Consider the following 18,992-nt stretch of genomic DNA (forward strand, 5'->3'; position numbering starts at 1 on the left):
TAAAATAATATATACTTATAATATAGATTAAGTTGTTACCCATGGTTTAGAACGCAATACCGTTTTGAAAAACGGGGACAAGAAAAACATATTCTTCTTAAATGGCATTCAAAACAATCTAGACATAAGAGATAGTCTTTGAAAAATATACCACCCTCTTGATCTATTTTAGTTTGATTTAAGTTTTGAGATGAGACCATGAATTCGTACAGTGAAAAGGTTCTTTATAAAATCTGAAATTTCTCACCAATCTATTATATAGTTCTATCGGTGTGTTACTTAATTAGATATAGACAACATTAGACTATTTTAATAGCATAGTTAAAAAAACAGAGTCGTACATGAAAATACTTTAAAATTTTGACAGGTTATACAAATTATTTTAAAGCAAACAATAACAAATTAAAATCTTAAAAACTATATACTCGTATATAAACCTAAATTAAACTTTCCTGATTATATTGTGGAATTCCTTGCTTGAATCACATACTTGCATGTGTATGTGTATATATATATATATCTGTGTGTGTATAGGAGAAAATTACAAATATGGGAGTATGTACACAAACATCATGAACACCTAAAAATGAAAGTATAATACTTACAGCAGTGCTTCAAGTGAGAACCGTCCGCGCAGCCGTCCCTGGGGTTTCCAGTATTGTAGCATCTGTGACTGTGATCCACGCACTGGCCGTTGTCACAGCGAAATTCGTGATCATCACATTCCGCAAGGGCTGCCGGTACATTCAACAGGCGTCAAATACACATTAATTCATACATACACAATATTAACAAGGCATCATTGTGACGACTATTCCATCTATGTTCGCATAAATTTGTAATTTTTAAATTCAAACCGAGGGGAAACTATTTGAAATAGTAACGATACTATTAATATTTTATCACTAAACAAAAAATTAATTAAAGTAAGTTAAATAATAAGAAAAGTAACTTACCACAAGTGGGTAATTTGCGTGTAAAATGAAAATGCGGTATTGTAAAACAACCTATTGAAATTCAGTTAAGTATTTGGATGTCTTTATTTTAAATTTTTTTCTGTTTACACAAGTCCTTTATGACTTAAAATTCCTAATACTTTAATAGCCAAATTTATATTTAAAGTAGTAAAATTTTCCTATACATACGCATTTAACATATATTGCTTTATTATTAAAAAAAAATTGAAAAATGAGTTGTTGAAGAACCTTTATCTGAAATCCCACAAACTATTATTAGATCTTAATGGTTTTTGCAACAAAGGGTCCTGAAATATGTCATTGTTTCACTAGGTGTTTCCACAAGCAGTTTTTTTTTTATTCAAATATTTAAACTATTTATATAAAGCACATATTATCAATGACTTTGTACTAAATATTTTATAAAATTAAAATTTTAAGAAATGTTTTAGCGCATTTGACGAACTTCAGCTGAATCATTAAAAAAGGATTAAATTTGATAACAGTTACTGAAGTTTAGTTACATTATAACTAGGAAACTTTAATATTACCATTATCTTTCTAATTTCCATATTGTTTAGGGAACATTTTTTCCAATATTTCTCTTCCTACAACTTTTTCTTGGACTTGAATGAGTAAAACAAAGAATTATCCATATTTTGAAAAGAAAAAAAAACAATTAACAGCTGGAAAAATTAGTGTTTAGAAACATATTAACAAATAATTTTTATTGATCAAGTAAAAATGTGCTAAGGCTATTTTATAATAATGTTTTTGAAAAACATTATTTTAAATTTAAAATCTCTACTTTATTTATATATTACGTATGAAATGTTTTCATTTTATAAATAAATGTAATTTAAGAACATCACTTAGTACAATAATATTTTTTCATTTAAAATTCACTTCTTATGATTAAAATACACGACCTCTTCAGTTATCTCTCAGGTAAAAAACTGTATATCCCTAACTTCAAACTTTCATCTTTGAGCAGAATATTGGATTTCCCAAACAAGTTCCTGCCAGCCGTCGTGGAATAATAACTTTATCATAGGTAGTAATAACTTTATTATAAGATAATAGAACTTTTATTTACCTAATTTTCTATTACCTTAAAAACAATTTTCTGCAAATCTGAATAAAGGGCACTTTGAGAATAACATGACTTATGGAAAAACTCAGAGAATCCTGACCGATGGTGTAGCGTACTCCTCCCTTATTAAAATAGTGTCAAGAGACCGGGATAAAAGTTCCTTCTATATAAAACTTCGAATTACAAATTTTACTATCGAAATATTGAATTTTGACTTTACGTCTATTAAACTTGTCTATAGAGCTTTTATAAAACTATTTAATAACTGAAAAAATAAACATAAAAAATTTAAGAAATTTTATAGTTTGTTTGATTTTTTAATCAAATGTAATAATAATAATAACTCAAAATGAGTTAACGTTATAAGACATATTTACTTTACTATAATCTGTGACATATTTTAGAATTCATTCAAACACTAATTATTTTATTATTTTAAGTTTGAGCCCAGTAATATATTTCATGTAACTAGTTCAGTTTTAGGTGTACAACTTATTTTAAATATAATAGTTTTCTGGAATAATTTAACATAATTTTCCCGTAATGTACGACTCTTCTATAACTGTATAACTAAAAACAACGTAACTAATAAATATATAATATAGGATAGATCGAAATATTGAAATTGGTAAAATATCTTTTAAAGTAATCGTATTATAGCTTTAAATACAATAATATTACAGTTTTTAAAAGAAAACACTATTATTTGCAGTAATATATGGTGTTACCATAGTAAATTAATTAGATTTATTACAATTGTATTCCGAATGGACTGCAAACATAAAGGTAACTCTGAGTTATTAAAATAACAATCTCTAGACAGATCAAAATCTCACGAGAATATAACCAATCATCATATAACTTCATACCTTTTAATTGAAAGGTCAAACTCACGAAAAACAAACAATTAAAAAATCATGCTTCAATAACAAAACGATATACTCTGTAGTAAGGAATTTTGTTTTTACAAGTTGTGTAGTACGGTACTTAAAATTAGACTATTTAAACCCAAACAGTAAAGTAGTAGGTAATGGATGTAATCTCATTTCACCGTAATACGTAATATTAAGAAACTGCCTGAAAACTTACCTGGAACTAGTTCCTAACAACTATTTAGACCAATATTACAGTAATAACCCAAACTTTCCAATGGAAAAATTTTAAAATCAAGAGAAAGTAGTTATCTTTTTATTTGTACTTTAAAAACTTGCGATGTCATACTTGCTTATTGAGAGGAATAATAATTTTTGATTATTTGATATGGAAATCGGGGATTTGTAGTAAACCACTACGTATTGTGGAGAAAACCCAACATAATATTGTATATTATGGTATATGTTATATAATAAGGAGAAATTTTCATAATGTAGCAGGTTATTTGGGTACTCATCAGTTCCATACTCAATTCTTGTTGTATCCTGTTTTTCCATCCTCGAAGGCCACAAACGTGTTACTCTGGATTGTCATGTTAACCGTGATAACCCCAGTTTCTTGTCTGCTACAGCATTGTTATGTTATGGTTTCCTGTCATGATGTCACTTTCAGGGTTCATCAATACCCTCCCCTGTTATATTGCTGTTACTATGGATATCTGTTATTATATTCCCCACTCTACGTCACGTGACAATCTATCATCAAAGATTGTGTCCTGCCGTGACTACAGACATACCGTAGTCTTATAAGCGTAGGCTTCCCTTGCTGTCGGACCCTGATCCACTGTTAAGATCTCGTATCGGTACGTAAAGGAATGGGAGGAAATATGCGTCAACCATCTGCGATTTCTTTAAGAATGCCAATCGGTAGAATTGAATTTGAATAGTTGCTTAGCGGTATTTTGAGCTTTAGGAAGAACGACTTATTTTGCAAAGTTGTCAGAAAGAAAGGCATATGTATATATATATATATATATATATATATATATATATATATATATATATATATGTATGTAAGTATGTATGTACGATTTAATATATATATATATATATGTGTGTGTGTGTGTGTGTGTGTGTGTGTGTGTGTGTGTGTGTGTCAGGAAGGAAGACTGAATTTGAATAGCTGTATTGCAGAACGCAGGAATATTAAAGGCTGCCAGGATGAACGACTGAATTGTTATGGTTTCATTTGCCCAACTTTGAAAACCAATTTAGTTAAATTTTTCAATCTTTGATTCCAAAATAAATAACATAATGTTGATTAGAGTATAGAAAAGATAGTGTAGAAAACATGGAATGCCCTTTCTTTTTATTTATACATAAATTAACTGAAAGTACCGGTGATCCGCTACGATTTAATACGATTAGGATTAAGAAATACTGATGTTAGTTATAGTTTAGCGTTCATAAAAGTACTGAAATAAACCTCAAGATTTCCATTCTTAGTATAATTTCAGTAATTTAATTGGAATATTAGCAATTGATAATTGTTTTCATTTGTATGTTATTAATTTATTATTCTGAATAAATATTTTCAGTTAATTCAATTTTTAATTTGAAACAGTTTAATGTTCTTAACAGGTAGTTGTAGACCTTCTGCTTGTTTATTGTTACCTACCACATTAAACATTATGTTGATTCTTTCTTGTCTTGAGTTTCTACTTGTAAACAAATGATTGTTCTTTTTCAGGCTAAAGAATCACCTGGCTTTCAGAGGAGTTACTCAGAAGCATAACATTGGACGTACAACTAATTATGGGAGAAACAGTCATTCCTTAGATCGGCGCCAGTTATCTTCAAACTCTCCACTTATACTCAGTTGAAAGTCCTAGTGTCGCATAGATTAACAGGGTACTGCAGAAGTTGAAGGTTATAGTCAGAAGGAATATTGTCTTTTACCTCCGCCTGTAAATATTTTTTTTAATATCTTTATGCAGAGTTTACTCCAGTAAAGTGGTACATTACAGAGTTTGGGTGTGTTTACGTTGGGGAGTAACATTAGAGGAGGTCCGTTTTTTAGTGAAAGAGTATGAGGTAATATGAGGACAAGGTTTTATTATTTGGCAATGAGTAGGATTTTCTGGCACATCTTATTTCATCACCGTTAATCATGGGTAAGCTTTACATGAACTCTCTAGCCAGCAGAACTTTCAGTCGTGTACATTAGTCGTTTGCAGTTCCTGATGTTTTGAAGTGGCCTTTTCAGAGGCTCTATAACCCCTTCGTAGGCCATGGTACATTCGTCCTAAACTATTAATCCTGTTTATTTGAGTACCTGGCCCATATCTATTTGTCTTCAAATGTTGAAAATAGGTTTTTATGACTGGTTCAGATTGAGAGACAACTTGAAAGCAGAATTAGCCGTCTCCCCAACACCAATAATTGATTCAGCTATGCCATAGTATTACAATTACGATGGGAGTCTTTTTCACTTCTTACTTTGATTAAAACTAATTTACAAGATTTTTTTCCTGTACCACCGGGAGTATTTAAGAAGAAGAATTTCGAAATAATGCTGTTGGTAATTTGTTTAAAAAAATTAAGTCGCTCTTCATTCAGCTTTTGGACATAAACAGTAACCATTTCAGAGAGCTGGGCTCCATCGAAATAAATTCCCCTGAGACGTTCCAGGTTGATTATTATAGATTCCTGCTCGAAAAGTGGTATAAGAATACCATAATTCTTTTGAAGGTTGCCAGACATTTAATAAACGGCATCTTCGATTTAAGCGAAACATTTGTTGTATCAACGTCCGTATCTTGTTGCAAATTCCCAAACTTCTTTCCATCAACATTTTAACATCGTCTGACAGACTGTCATGATGATTTTACAACTCACCAATACGAAAGCGTATAATTCGCGGAACTAGGGTAGGGTGTCTGGAGTGAAGCTTCTTGTAATGTTTGATCCCGGTTTGTTTTGTTCTCAAGCAACCCAAGAGGTTTGAAAACGTACAAGTCTTATAACCACCTCAACTTTTTCTTTATAGCAGGCTAATATCTCACCATCATTAAACAGGTCATAGGAAGTACCATAAAAGTAAGGTTTCGATATGTCTATTTTTGTTTCCTAGATCACAAATATTATTTTTGCTCAAAGTGTACGGCTTAAGCCTGCCCCAGTTTTCAATATATGGCGCACCTACACCGAATTAAAAAAGAAATAATAAAAAGTACGTGTAAAAAATACAAATAATATTATACATTTTTATTGAATAATTTAAGATAATTAGCAGATATATTTAACATAAACGACAAAATATTTATAAATCAACGTGATGAGGGTTCACAGGACATAAAAAGCACATTTACTTAAATTAAAACGGAAGAGATATTGCAAACATGCTTATAAAATATGAATATAGCATCAAACAATGTAATGGTTGAGATTTTTCAATAAAAAATAAAAGTATTGGCAATGAAAGAGAAATTGTTCTTATAATGAAAGGCAGAACGCTCAGTGATAAGGCGATAAGCAGTGAGGTCTGAGCAGGACTGGATTATCAGAGATTAGACGTAGTCAAACCCATAATTTGTTCAGCTAAACTGTGTCTACGTATTCATTATTGAGACAGGGCAAGGTGGGTTGTGGGAGGGCAGAGATCAGTTGATAACGAGTGGCTGTCACGAGATATGGTAACATATGCAGATCACTTTACTTACTGTTACTGCTCATACGTTGGATATTAGTCGTTCAGGATATACAACATTTTCTTCTATAGTTTGACTATTACAAAAATTGAAAATCTTCATCACTTAAAGACTCGTGTCAGCCTTATTAAGAATAATGCATATCTAATAATGCATAATCTTCAAAATAAATTTACATTATTAACATTGTGATTTTTTCACAGTACGTCTGAGTGAGATACAAAGGTACTGAAGTTCTACACGTGTTTTTTGCACTAAAAGTATAACGACTCAAGTTGAAAATCGTAGATATAAATCCACTGTAGGTTTGCACCCTTTTTAAGACTTTAAAGGAGCTAGAATATTTGGAACGTTATGAAATTTAGATGTTAGTCTTTGGAGTTATACCTACTTGTAGTACCGATTCAGTGCAAACTACTTTGAACATACTTTTTATTGTGGATCTAAAATCTAATAACAAATCATGTACTAAATTTATTTATGGTACGTAATATTTTGACAAACATTTTACCATGCGAGAATATTCGCGTTTTCGTAAATAAGGCAGTCATAATTAAAAAAATATCTTTTCTTAGTAAGCATTACGACCAAAGGCATTTTTAAAATTTAATTGGAATATGTTCTGTAGTTTTTGAAAAATCGTGATACGTCAGTGATCGAATCAGTGGTATTTGAGATCCATATAATATGTATAGATATAAATATCAAATTAAAAGTATTTTAAGCCAGAATTCAGAAGTAGTAAACAAAATATGGAAACATTAAATTTTATATCCGTTAAAGGTAAAGCCAAAAATGAAAAAAAACACCTTATGATTTTATTACATATTTGTACAAAAATTATGGATTTGAAGATAAGATTAGTAAATATATATTATATAACTTACGTTTTAAGAACACTATATTTTGGTGTGATACCATCCAAAAGTACTTGGGATTCAAATTATTATGTTTGATCGTATTAATTTGAAGAGCTTTAAATACTCAAATATAAGGTTAATATTATAGTCATATCAAAATAATACATTTAAATATATTTTGTTTATAGTTATTTCAGGGAATGATGTATAATTTTCTTTGCTCTATAAAAATTCAATTATTATGAGTTTGTTACATAAACTTATCCTGTCGAATTACAATTTGTAAACGGTTACAGTATTCATTTTATCAGTGGTAATATACAAAGCACTGCATTTTATTACTTATAAGTGAAATACATTTGCTCATACACAGGGCTGATAGTATGGAAACTTATAATTTAAAATTTTGAACGCACTCTGTATTTGTGAAAGAAAATCAAATATTCAAATACTCACAGCAGTTGATCTCGTCGGAGCCATCCGGGCAATCAATGAAGAAGTCACACCAGAACTCCCAGGAGAGACATTGGCCGCCTCCCCCGCACTTGACGTACCCCGGCCCACACACCATACCCACTACGCCACGGAAAGGAATTACATAAGGAAAAACTATTGAAAAAACTCTCACGTGCTCAAAATATTTAAATTTGGATGCAATATGCATTTTAACGCTGAATGTGTGATTAGTAAATCGGTTCTCACGCTTAATATTTAATGGAATGTAGAGTAATGGAATTTAGAGATATCGTGAGGAGATGTAACCTAAAGCATATGAATTGAATTAATTTATTTCCCGAGAGCAATGTAATGTTTCAGATCTTGAAGGGCGTATGTGATTCTTCCCTTTTTTACGTAACTGTTTACATAACAATGTTAAATTTCTGAAATAATCAGGTTTCCATTTATAAACACTCAAATATTTCTTCCTACAAAATTCTTTTGTACCAAATTTTAGAATACTCACTTTAAAAGCTTAAATATATTAGACAAAATTGTAATAGTATGAAACGGATCCATGATAAGATTTAATGAAGCCAAAACAGATTATATGTGCCTTTTTCGATTTCTTTTTAAGTACGGGAACAACTGACTGTAAATTATACACAAATTCGCTTGAAAAGAACACACAAAAAATATGTTTAAAGGGCCATGATTAGCGTAAACAGGCTCTATTGTACAGAAAATATCAGATAAATTGTGAGGGAGTGGAAGTTTATATATAGCCTGATAAGTAATTAAGTAAACAAAATAAAGGTGAGAAAGTGTGACTAAAGTAGGGATTAAGCAGAAGATTAAGGGAAGGTGTGCGAATTAGAATCTTGGATTTTATTGTAAGTTGAGGATTTTTGTTTATATATAAAAATATACCTCGCTAACCGCCACCTTGAAGGCACTATCTATAATAGGGTAGCGTTCAAGGAGCCAACAAACAGGAATGAATAAGTTAAACATAACCTACATTTACTACTTCTCACAATTGTTACAAGCAAACTATTTTGAGAAAGAAAAGGAAGAATTTTAATACATTTTTACTGTCTTAAATTTATTTGTGGTTTAATATGCCTAGTCACGAGTATTTCTTAACAGTGAATTAAACTGAATATAAACGTCAGTGTGTTTAATTGTATACTAACACCAGGATACGATATTCAGCGTGTCACTATTATAAAATATTTCAAGCAGACGGGCCACTATAAAACAACATTTATTTCTGCATATAAACATTTAAAGTTAACTTAGAGCTGAAACCTTTATTTGAACAATCTTATCGTATTTTATGTAATATAAAGTACCGTAAAAAATTGAAAATACAATGATAAGCTGTTCTAAAGCTAAGTTATACGTTGAAATGATAATAATTTGGAGCAGAACTTCCTGAGTGCAGCATAATGTAACTATCTCCAACTTAATCATCCGGAGTGCAGACTTTTCAACATTTCGCAGTCAAGTGTTAAAAATAGTAGTATAAATGTGAAAAACAACTTTTCTTTACTTACAGCAACTGATCTCATCAGACTTGTCCATACAGTCGAGCCTAAGGTCACACAGTGAAGTGGAAGGTATACACTGGCCACTCGCACACTGCCATTCTCCTTCCTGGCAGTCGTGAACTGGAACAGTAACAAGCTCGTAGGTTGAGTAAACATCTTGATTAAATTAGAATTAAACCTACAGTACCGACATGCCTAAACTCTCAACATTTTTTCAATATTTGCTAGTAGTGAAGGGGTCAAGTGCTGCTTTGCACTAACATGAGAAAACCTGGTTTTCATTGAAATGGATACAGAAATGTAAAAACAGAAATACGTAGTCGTCCACGCTAGTTTTGGTGGAGGCTTAAATGGTAGGATGTATAAGAGGTTAAAATATCAAACTGAAGATTTTGTTTTAAGTTTAAAATTTATATTTGTGCAACAGCCTTCAAATGGACCCTTGGACGCAAAAATAACCCCTTATATTGCAATTGCAAAATAACCCCCCAGAAATGACACCTATTACCAAAAGTATACACACCACAAAAACTAGATATTACGTAAACGGATAAGCTGGGCAGCTTCAAGTCTTACTGAAAGATATCATGCATGCAACGTGTTGATATGCACATGGCATTGGCATTATCACTAAAGGGTTTTTATGCGTTATTGCTCTTTTGCTAGGAACGTCATGGTGAAGTTGTCTTCGTGTCATTGTATTTCTTTGAATTGACCTTTCAAATGGTATGACACAATAGATGCGTTGCAATTTGAAATATTGCTCTACCCCTCTTTGAAAAGAGATACATTTTTTATCCCTCATAAAAAAACACAATTATGGTGAAGGTTGAACATTGATATCTCAATCAGTGTGGAATATATACAGGTATTCATTACTTGATTTAGTTCCAAAATGTAAAGGTTTATGAGCCCATAAACCTTTCTAGGGACTTCGCCATAGAAGTGTGTTATTCAAGAGATTGTGTATCTATTGAATATACCTTTAACATGATTTGTCACAAGATACGTGTAGTTTCATAATTTAAAGTTACCCCTTTAAAAGGGCAGAGGTATTTTTTTCTACTCAAAAAAATCCATAACAGTATTTATAAAAATACTTTTAAAACCCTGTCTACTTTTTGTAACTTTTAATACTTTTAAATACTTTAAATACTTTTAAATAATTATAAAAGTATCGTGAAGTTTGAAGTTGTTCAGTGATATCTCAATAAGCTTAGAATAGATTTAGTCATATTAGGACTTAATTTTTTTTACAATTACCAACCGAAAATTTGTGTATTACTTGCTCACTAATACGTACAAGATATTAGGAATAGAATCAGTAGAAACAGAAATGTTTTTAGTTAACTCAAAATTTCAGTCTCATATATTACACAACTTTATATTAGTACCTTTTAGTATTGCATATCATGTGAATGTTCTTGTTCTTCTGTTTACAGAAGACACCCCTCTAAATGTATTATTCAACTAGATTTAATCTCATAGTCTTTCCAATATCCTCATTAAATACAATCTATCTTGAATTATTACGAATAAACCTAAATGTTAGAACAAACAGATTAGAATATTGGAAGGAAAATGCCAACTAAAAGCTGAAGAATCATGCAACAATATCCTGAAAAAAGATAATTATTTGGTAAAAATTTCAAAAACATTTCCCCTTAATAATCGTTTTACCATTACAATTTCGGCAAAATTGCTAGTGTATTAAAAACAACCTGGGTTAAAAAAATATTTATGCTACAAAAAGAATTTTACGGTAGAATTGTACTGTTTTTATAAAAAATAAATTCTGGAAAATTTGAAGTTCTACATTAACTGTTTTTGTAGAGTGGTGTATCTTTAATAACAAATATATAGCCTTGTTACTTATAAGTTTAAATATTAAAAATAGTACTTGCACAAACCAAATTTTATTTTAATCACTTCATTGGACAAATAACTCTTGAATACAATTAATTGAATTTAAAAGTAAAAGCTTAATATTGAACCCTATTTTATCTCCTTTATACAGTCGAAGTTTAGTCTGCATAATTAGTAAGGCAAAAATTTTCATCTTAAAAATAAATGTAAGTATTTGAAAAACATCATTAAAATTATGTGTTAGCATATTTTAAAATTATCGGATAGCAAGAATATAAGTTGAATTGATTTAAAACGTTACATGTATAATTATTCTTTTGTATTGCCAATTTAAAACTAATTATTAGCACAGAAAATTTAAATAAAAATCTTACTTAAGATTAAATAAACGGTAATGTTCACTCACAAGGACAATTCTCCTCGTCGTCACCATGGAGACAATCGCTTTTGAAGTCACACCTCAGAGACTCCGGAAGAGTGCGATTGTCTCGACACCGAAAAGAGTACGAAAGCTTCTTAATGTCATTCGGCAATTCTGAAAATGAAGGATTAATTCATTCAATGAACGAAAAACTGCTAATTGAAGCCGAAGATTAAAATTTCATCAGACAGAGAGAAATAAAATTACTTGTGATGGTAAATAAAAAAAATTTAAGTTGCTACATATTTGAGAATTTGTTTAAAGATTAAATTGCTTGAGTTTTGTAAACTTTAAATAAACAATTAATTTCAATTTTTCATTTAGAGATTTAAATCATGGTTTGGATCTAGCACTCTAAAACTACAATGAAAAATATATTCCATAAATATATGCTATGCTCGGATACTCTAGAATCCTTCTGGAACAACTGTTATGACCTTGGTAACAACATTGTATATTTTAAATTCCCAAATTCATCTTATCTTGGAAACATACTCGAAAAGGTTTGGAAGAAGGGGAATCAGGGAATGGTACATTTTGAACCGATCCATATTCTCAACGGTTAAGTCCTCTCCCAAGTTTCTCTGCTCAAGGTGGCCAAGCTCGAAAAACCTGTATCCTTATAAATGTGTGGAAAATAACAATGCAAACAGTTTTCCAAACGAACGTTAGAGGGCGAAAGAATAAATCTAGAACTGCCATCAGGCAACCCTCGCTGATTTCTTTTATCTTTAAAATTGGTTCTCAATAATGGATTCTTAACACAGAATAAACATTTTAGAGATATTAGAGCTCAGCTCTAAAAGGCCGGAAGGTGCGAGAGATCGACAGATTCTATGGAGCTGGAACTTTCAAATACAGGGAGCTTGCAGAAGCTGATACATGTTAGAGGTTGATTCCTGAGCCTCTAGAGGTCCTGACGTTCCAGAGCTTTCTTGTAAATGACAACTTCAAGAGGCCTGGAGGTTTGTGAGGACAATAAATACTAGACGCCGACACCTGGCAGAGTCCTGGAGAGCGTAGTGACTGGGAGGTCCTAGACGCTGAGAGTTCCAAGATGCAGAGATGTGCTAGAAGACGGTGTGTACTAGAGACTGGTAGTTTCTTGAGTCTGGGAGCATCAGAGATCAAGGTTGCAACTGGCCAGGGTCTTATAGAACCTTGGACCTGCCAGATATTAGGAGGTCCTAGTATTTGGGATTTGCGAGAGGTCAGCTACAAGTGTAGGTGGGAAGCTTCCGAAAGCCTCTAGTTCTCAGTGACTAAAAGATTATTTATAGGGTTTGAGAGCTCTCGAATCCTGTCATGTTCCAAAATTGGGGATCTGACAGAGGTCGAAAACGCTTAGGTGAAATAATAGTGAGTCTTAGTTTTTCGAATATACGTATTCATGACTTTAACGGATTCAGTAGTTTTACGCGCACGTTTCAATACACCAGGCTTGAATAGTGCAACAGAAATCAGCCTATATTTTATAGCCAAAGATAAAGGTCTTGTCTGTAGAATTTGATTCTCTACTGAATCTAATGTATTTACATTGAAATTATACTATATTGTTGAAAAAGAAAACATTCCCATTATTACTAGTCAAATTTTAAATACATTGATAACTAATTTTACTATACATCCATAATACATTGCTATTTAAATTTATAGAATATTATTTTGTATTCGGTTTTAGAAAAATATTATCTTTAAACCCTCCTATACTGCTCTTGGTAATATTAAAATATTGTAGTGTAGTCGGTATTAACATCTCTTATTACTTACCACAACCAAACTCATCAGAGAGGAAGTCACCGTTATAGCAATCATTATGGCCGTCACACAGGAACTGAGGTCTGATGCAGCGCTCTCTTCCGGTGGCATGAGATGCTTCCGGTACGGAACAGCCTAGAGTAGCGCCCGGAGTACATAGAGTAACACCTAAAGTTTAGTTAAATATTAAATTAGCTATATAATAAATTGCAGGTTTGCATTTAAAATCTTTCATTTACCTTTGATACGCGTTCAAGTTATGTTTACATACTGCGTTCAAAGTATTTATTGATATAGCGTCATATAGTACGACTGAAATAAAATTGAGTGGTTTTCGCTTTAAAAAATTGTTTGTATTGTTCCGGATTGAGGAGCGGTGTTCTAAAAGTGCACAAGCATCTGTTTATTTGCACCACTGAACTGTTAAGCTTAGAGTTCCATCATAAACGTCTTTTAATTAAAAAGTCTAGCTACTCGTACTAACATCTGACAAAGAGCTTAAATTAATACGCAGTTTCTTATGAGGTAAGAATTGAGAAGAATTATACAAAACACGCATACTTGGTTAAAATTTGTTTTTGATGATGGAAGGGTTATGAAGGAATAAACATTTTCCCGACGTTTATTATTGTTCAGTGATACAATTCAATCGGTTACACTAGGTTTCGAGATGTGCAATCTGATCTCTTCTTCAGGTAAAGAACTAGACTAATGCATGACTACAACCTAGGTGAAAGTAAACAAAACATAATATAGCGTTATGAAACGCATAATTTAGTAACCACAACAGCTATGATGTGTGTCTAATCCATGTACACAAACTCTAAAACATGTAGTTAATAAAAACTAACACATTATTAAAACTGAACTACAGAATTCAGGTCACAACATGTCTTCACTCACCGGTCATATAACTACACTTTATAATGAAACGCCATATATTTACATAAACTTTAGCGCTTTGAAAAGCAAAGTTTGCTTTAAAAACCCAATTATAAGCCTGACAAAGTTAGTTACCTTGAACAATTGAGTAGTACTGTTCACAGTCCAGCTCGTCTGCACAGTAGAGGGAGGAGTTGTGAGGGACACAGTCACACTGGGAATCGCACACGTTGGCAAGCCTGATGCAGCGACCGTTAGGACAAGTGAACTCCGAACTGGAGTTGCAAGTTCTGCCTAGGAACATACTGAAGTTTCTTCTTCATGTTGCCTTTAAATTTATATTTATTCAACTGTTTCAATTTAATCATCTTAGACCCCACATTTCTTATATGGATGTTAAGACACGTATACCAAAGCATAAGTTTTCTAGATAAGTGTATAACCTAGAAACAAAACATGTCATAGAAACAAAAGTATTGGTTTTTACCATAGTAGATGTATTTTTATAGACTTCATAACATGATGAGGATCTTCGTGGTACTTGAACAATATAAAGCACACTATTTTGTTAAGATTCTCAAGTATATTTTTATTCAAAAGATTTGTTTAATCAACAACTTAGGTAAAATAACTTGGAATTTCGCTTCCTAGAGCATCTTATAAGTTTATAAGTATAAGTTTTACTATTATGACTGCTTTTGACATATTTTCTTATGTGTCAGAGCAATACAAATAATAATATTTTTAAACCATTTAAATGACGGAATACCTATCGACTTGTAAGGAATGTCTCATCATCAAATTTGATGATATACTCGTACAGCCTATATCCAACGTTTAACCATATCTTACCACAATATTTCACATGGGTCAAGGGCTTCGGAATATTCTAATATTACAAGGGAATTATGTATACCCTTTTCCTGTCACTAATATTGCCATTAGTATGTTTTACGAGCTTTATAACTGCGATTGGCTTCTAAGATCGGAATGGCCATTGCAAATAAAATGGGTCTTGAATTTTATATGGTGTTAAAAACACCATAGTCCCCTTTGGCAGAGAATACGCCAGTTTCCAGAGGGGTAAAAGTATAACATAGTTATCTGCTTTGCTCTCTTCTAGAGTTACTGACTTGGTCTTCTTCAAGCAAGATTATCGCTCTTCACTGTTTAAGATCAATCCGCTATTTTAAATTCTAAAGAGACACTTTTCTAAGATGCTGTACTTTTCTTGCCATCTTCAATTTGTTTATTCATTTAATATACCCCTAAATTTCTTGATTGATCTAAACAGCACGTACCATATTGAAAAACTATGAATGAAGCTCAAGTAAAATTTTAAAGAGATCGTTTAGGTTTTAATAATGAAATGAGCATGCCGAAACGCAGACTAAAACTCTAGGAAATCTTTTGTTAATATGCAGCAATAAAATTCGAACTTTCTCATCCATATCAGATTGTATGTTTTACAGACACCCTTATAGAATGTATAATCTTCATTAAAACCTGGTATCTAATATTTTGGTTGTATTTAGATAATTATCATAGTTGAATCGAATAGGCTGTTACTTACAGTTTACTTCATCAGCATGGTTATCTTCGCAGTCAGATCTGCCATCACACCACTGGTAGCGGTGGACTCTGGATCCATCCCCACACTGCACGAATGCATCTGTTAACAATAACAAAATATAATATTTACATGTGTCTCTCAAGACTCGAACACAGAATGGGAAATTAGAAACCGACAGTATAAAATACCAATAAATCTATCCAAATCGAAATGTTAATTTACCAGTATTTCAATTAGAATAGGTATTTAAAACCTAGTATTTCAAGCTCACTGTGTATATATATATATATATATATATATATATATATATATATATATATACATATTATACACGTGTGTGTGTGTGTGTATAAAATATAAATAAGTCTGTTAATAAGTTGTTCTTAAGTCTGTTATAAAACTGTTTTTTAACAATATCAACGGTTTAAGGTTATTCAATTAATCTTGGGCTTAAAATATTTTGTATTACGTCCAAAGTTCTTTTATATAACTTATCTATAAATAGAAAAAGTAAAAAAAGTTTTTGGTAACCCTAAATAAAATTAAGGGCATTCGCAGTAGGAAACACGCGTTTATAATAATAAAGGCCTAATATTTACTGTAAGTAAAGAAGCTACAGCTTTATTGATTTTTATGTTTATAAGTTTCATAATTTTCACATCTTTAAGAATATAATGCAAAATATGAAAAACCTTTAAGAACATGTAAATCTCTTACTATTTATTTTAGTAAAAAATATGATTTCTGTAATGATAAATAAATAAATTGCAGTCATTCTTTGAGGCTATACACTTAAAATGTTTGTCCTCAAATGTTCTTATTTCAGTCTGATTAAAAACTGGCGTACATTTCTTCTTTTAAATGCCGGTAATCATCGCTAAAACAAAAAAGGAAAGCATCACTGAGGCTTTGATTGATTTAGTTGTAAAGATATGCTAACTTCGACACGGTTCATACGATCGTCTTTAAAAAAAAAACCTCGAGAATTAATATTTAAGTGTTCTATGAATCTATTCTTCATATTTCATTCGTGTTATTTTTTCTGAATTTCACTAGTTTTTGTGCTAGCTGTGTGTTTCTTGTGAAATTGGAGTACCCGTGCTTTGTTTTTTGTTTTGTTTTACGTATGGTTGGTTTGATTATGAGTATTGAGTTATAACGTCATTTACCAGCTGTTACTATTGTTTTATTTGTGGACTTTTATAACGTTAACACTATTCTTTCTTAGATTTAATTTATTCTCTTTCGTGTTATGTTAAGTTTAACAAAGCCTGATTTATGGTATATTTACAATATTTATAATGCCTTTATGTTAAAACACGGTCCTAATATTGCATTTTCTACTTTTCTCCTGAATTGCTTTCATAATGATAAAATTGAGCTAGCAATCATATTACAAATATCTTCACGTTACATGCATGTTATGTCATGTGTGGAGTAAGTTTCCGTTAAAAATGTGAAAAGTCATTCGCAAAAAAAATCTCGAGGTCAGTTTGTTTTTAATATATCGTGCGAACATACAAACAAATAGACAAATTTAAATAGAATTTGTCCACCCAGCAAGGTATAGGATACGGAAACGGTCAGCTAAGTAAATCTATATATCTTTATGGTTTGTTTTTTAAATACGAAATCCTTTTATTATTAACTGAAATATTTATTTAAGGGCGTATATTTTAACGTGTAAAATTTCATAAATTTAGTCTTTTATTTTAAAACCAAGGCGGATATTGTCCAATAAATATGATTAAAAGTTTTTGAGTTCTGGTTAAAATACCAGATATTTGGAACCATAAACATGAAAGAAGTTAGTAATTAAATTTGAGAAGCATTAACGTAGGCTTTGATATTGCGAATAATCCCGTATTAAGTTAGAACGGACGGTTTCACGCCAGAAAAAACTGAGCCGCTTAATTGACAAGGAAATACCAAAACTGAATACAGTCCTTACATCATCTTCACTCTAGCGTTTTTGTATCAGATTTTTGGCTAACTTTTCATGTATTTATGGATATGCTGTAACCTAGGGCTACATACCCCTACCTAGGTTTTAATACCCTGAATGACAAACTATTTGGTTTGTAATTTTTTGACAAATATGAAGAAAAAAGTTGATTGAATTTGTAACGTATAGCAAGAAACTCTAAGGTCTTTAGGAGTATTTGTATAAACACCATCTATATCATCACGTTAAATAAAATAATATGACAATAGCTGCTATTTTCAGGACAGAATAGAAACTAGAAAGGTGAACTCGTAAAGTAAGTGAAATTAATTTAACTATCCCAAACTATACCTGTAATTGTAGCTGGGGAAAGCCTCAGTTAAGCTGGCTTAAATTTTACAAATGTGCACACATGCATTTTGGTGTATTGTATATCTATTTTATTTTATTTATATTCTCAATGTTTTACTGAATGCATTTATTTACTCACGTATAATGTGTGAAACGACTCTATAGCAAAATTGTTTTTAAAATCTCGCTCACTGTCTCTCTATCTTTCACTCTTTTTCTCTCTGTTTAACATACGCACACACCCATTATCCTTTATTTCTACTGTAAGGTAGACATCCATAAACGTAACATTCAAAAAGTGTACACAACTGTTTGTAAGGCAGCAAAGATTCCATATTATATTTTTATTTTGTGATGTTTTAAAACTTCATATTCATTATTTTTATTTTTATATTTCTTGGATTTAATCTAATATTACTTAAAATAATTCGGAAAAAATTATGCAAATGTTCAATTTAAGGTATATACAGCAGTACTAATATTTGACAATTTTCAGTCACATGTGCCTTTGGTACCCTCTCAAATTCACTGCATACGGCAGTAACTGTTTCCTGGCAGCTGACACGTATTATACTACTCATCTAGACTATTTAAACGCTAGAAGTGTATAATTATATAATGCATTACAGGACTTTATTAATATATTTAATATTCTATAGTATTCTTACGCAAAAAATTCTCCAAAATCATTTTATCACACAATTTCTTTTAAGA

The 18,992-nt window shown here is 31.2% G+C and overlaps 1 protein-coding gene across 1 annotated transcript in view; it reads right to left on the bottom strand.

Annotated features, from left to right (window-relative positions):
- The window catches only part of LOC124368151 (G-protein coupled receptor GRL101-like), a 71,116-nt gene that overhangs the window by 25,431 nt on the left and 26,693 nt on the right, over nt 1-18,992 (bottom strand). Inside the window, exons 6-12 of the mRNA XM_046825427.1 lie at nt 15,979-16,081; nt 14,545-14,699; nt 13,540-13,695; nt 11,758-11,883; nt 9,489-9,611; nt 7,948-8,067; nt 606-734 (exon numbers count right to left, since the gene is read on the bottom strand). Coding sequence (XP_046681383.1) covers nt 606-734; nt 7,948-8,067; nt 9,489-9,611; nt 11,758-11,883; nt 13,540-13,695; nt 14,545-14,699; nt 15,979-16,081 — 912 coding nt within the window. The remainder of the gene's footprint in view (nt 1-605; nt 735-7,947; nt 8,068-9,488; nt 9,612-11,757; nt 11,884-13,539; nt 13,696-14,544; nt 14,700-15,978; nt 16,082-18,992) is intronic.

Source organism: Homalodisca vitripennis, chromosome 8 (genome assembly GCF_021130785.1).
Source record: "Homalodisca vitripennis isolate AUS2020 chromosome 8, UT_GWSS_2.1, whole genome shotgun sequence".
Taxonomy (NCBI): Eukaryota; Metazoa; Arthropoda; class Insecta; order Hemiptera; family Cicadellidae; genus Homalodisca; species Homalodisca vitripennis.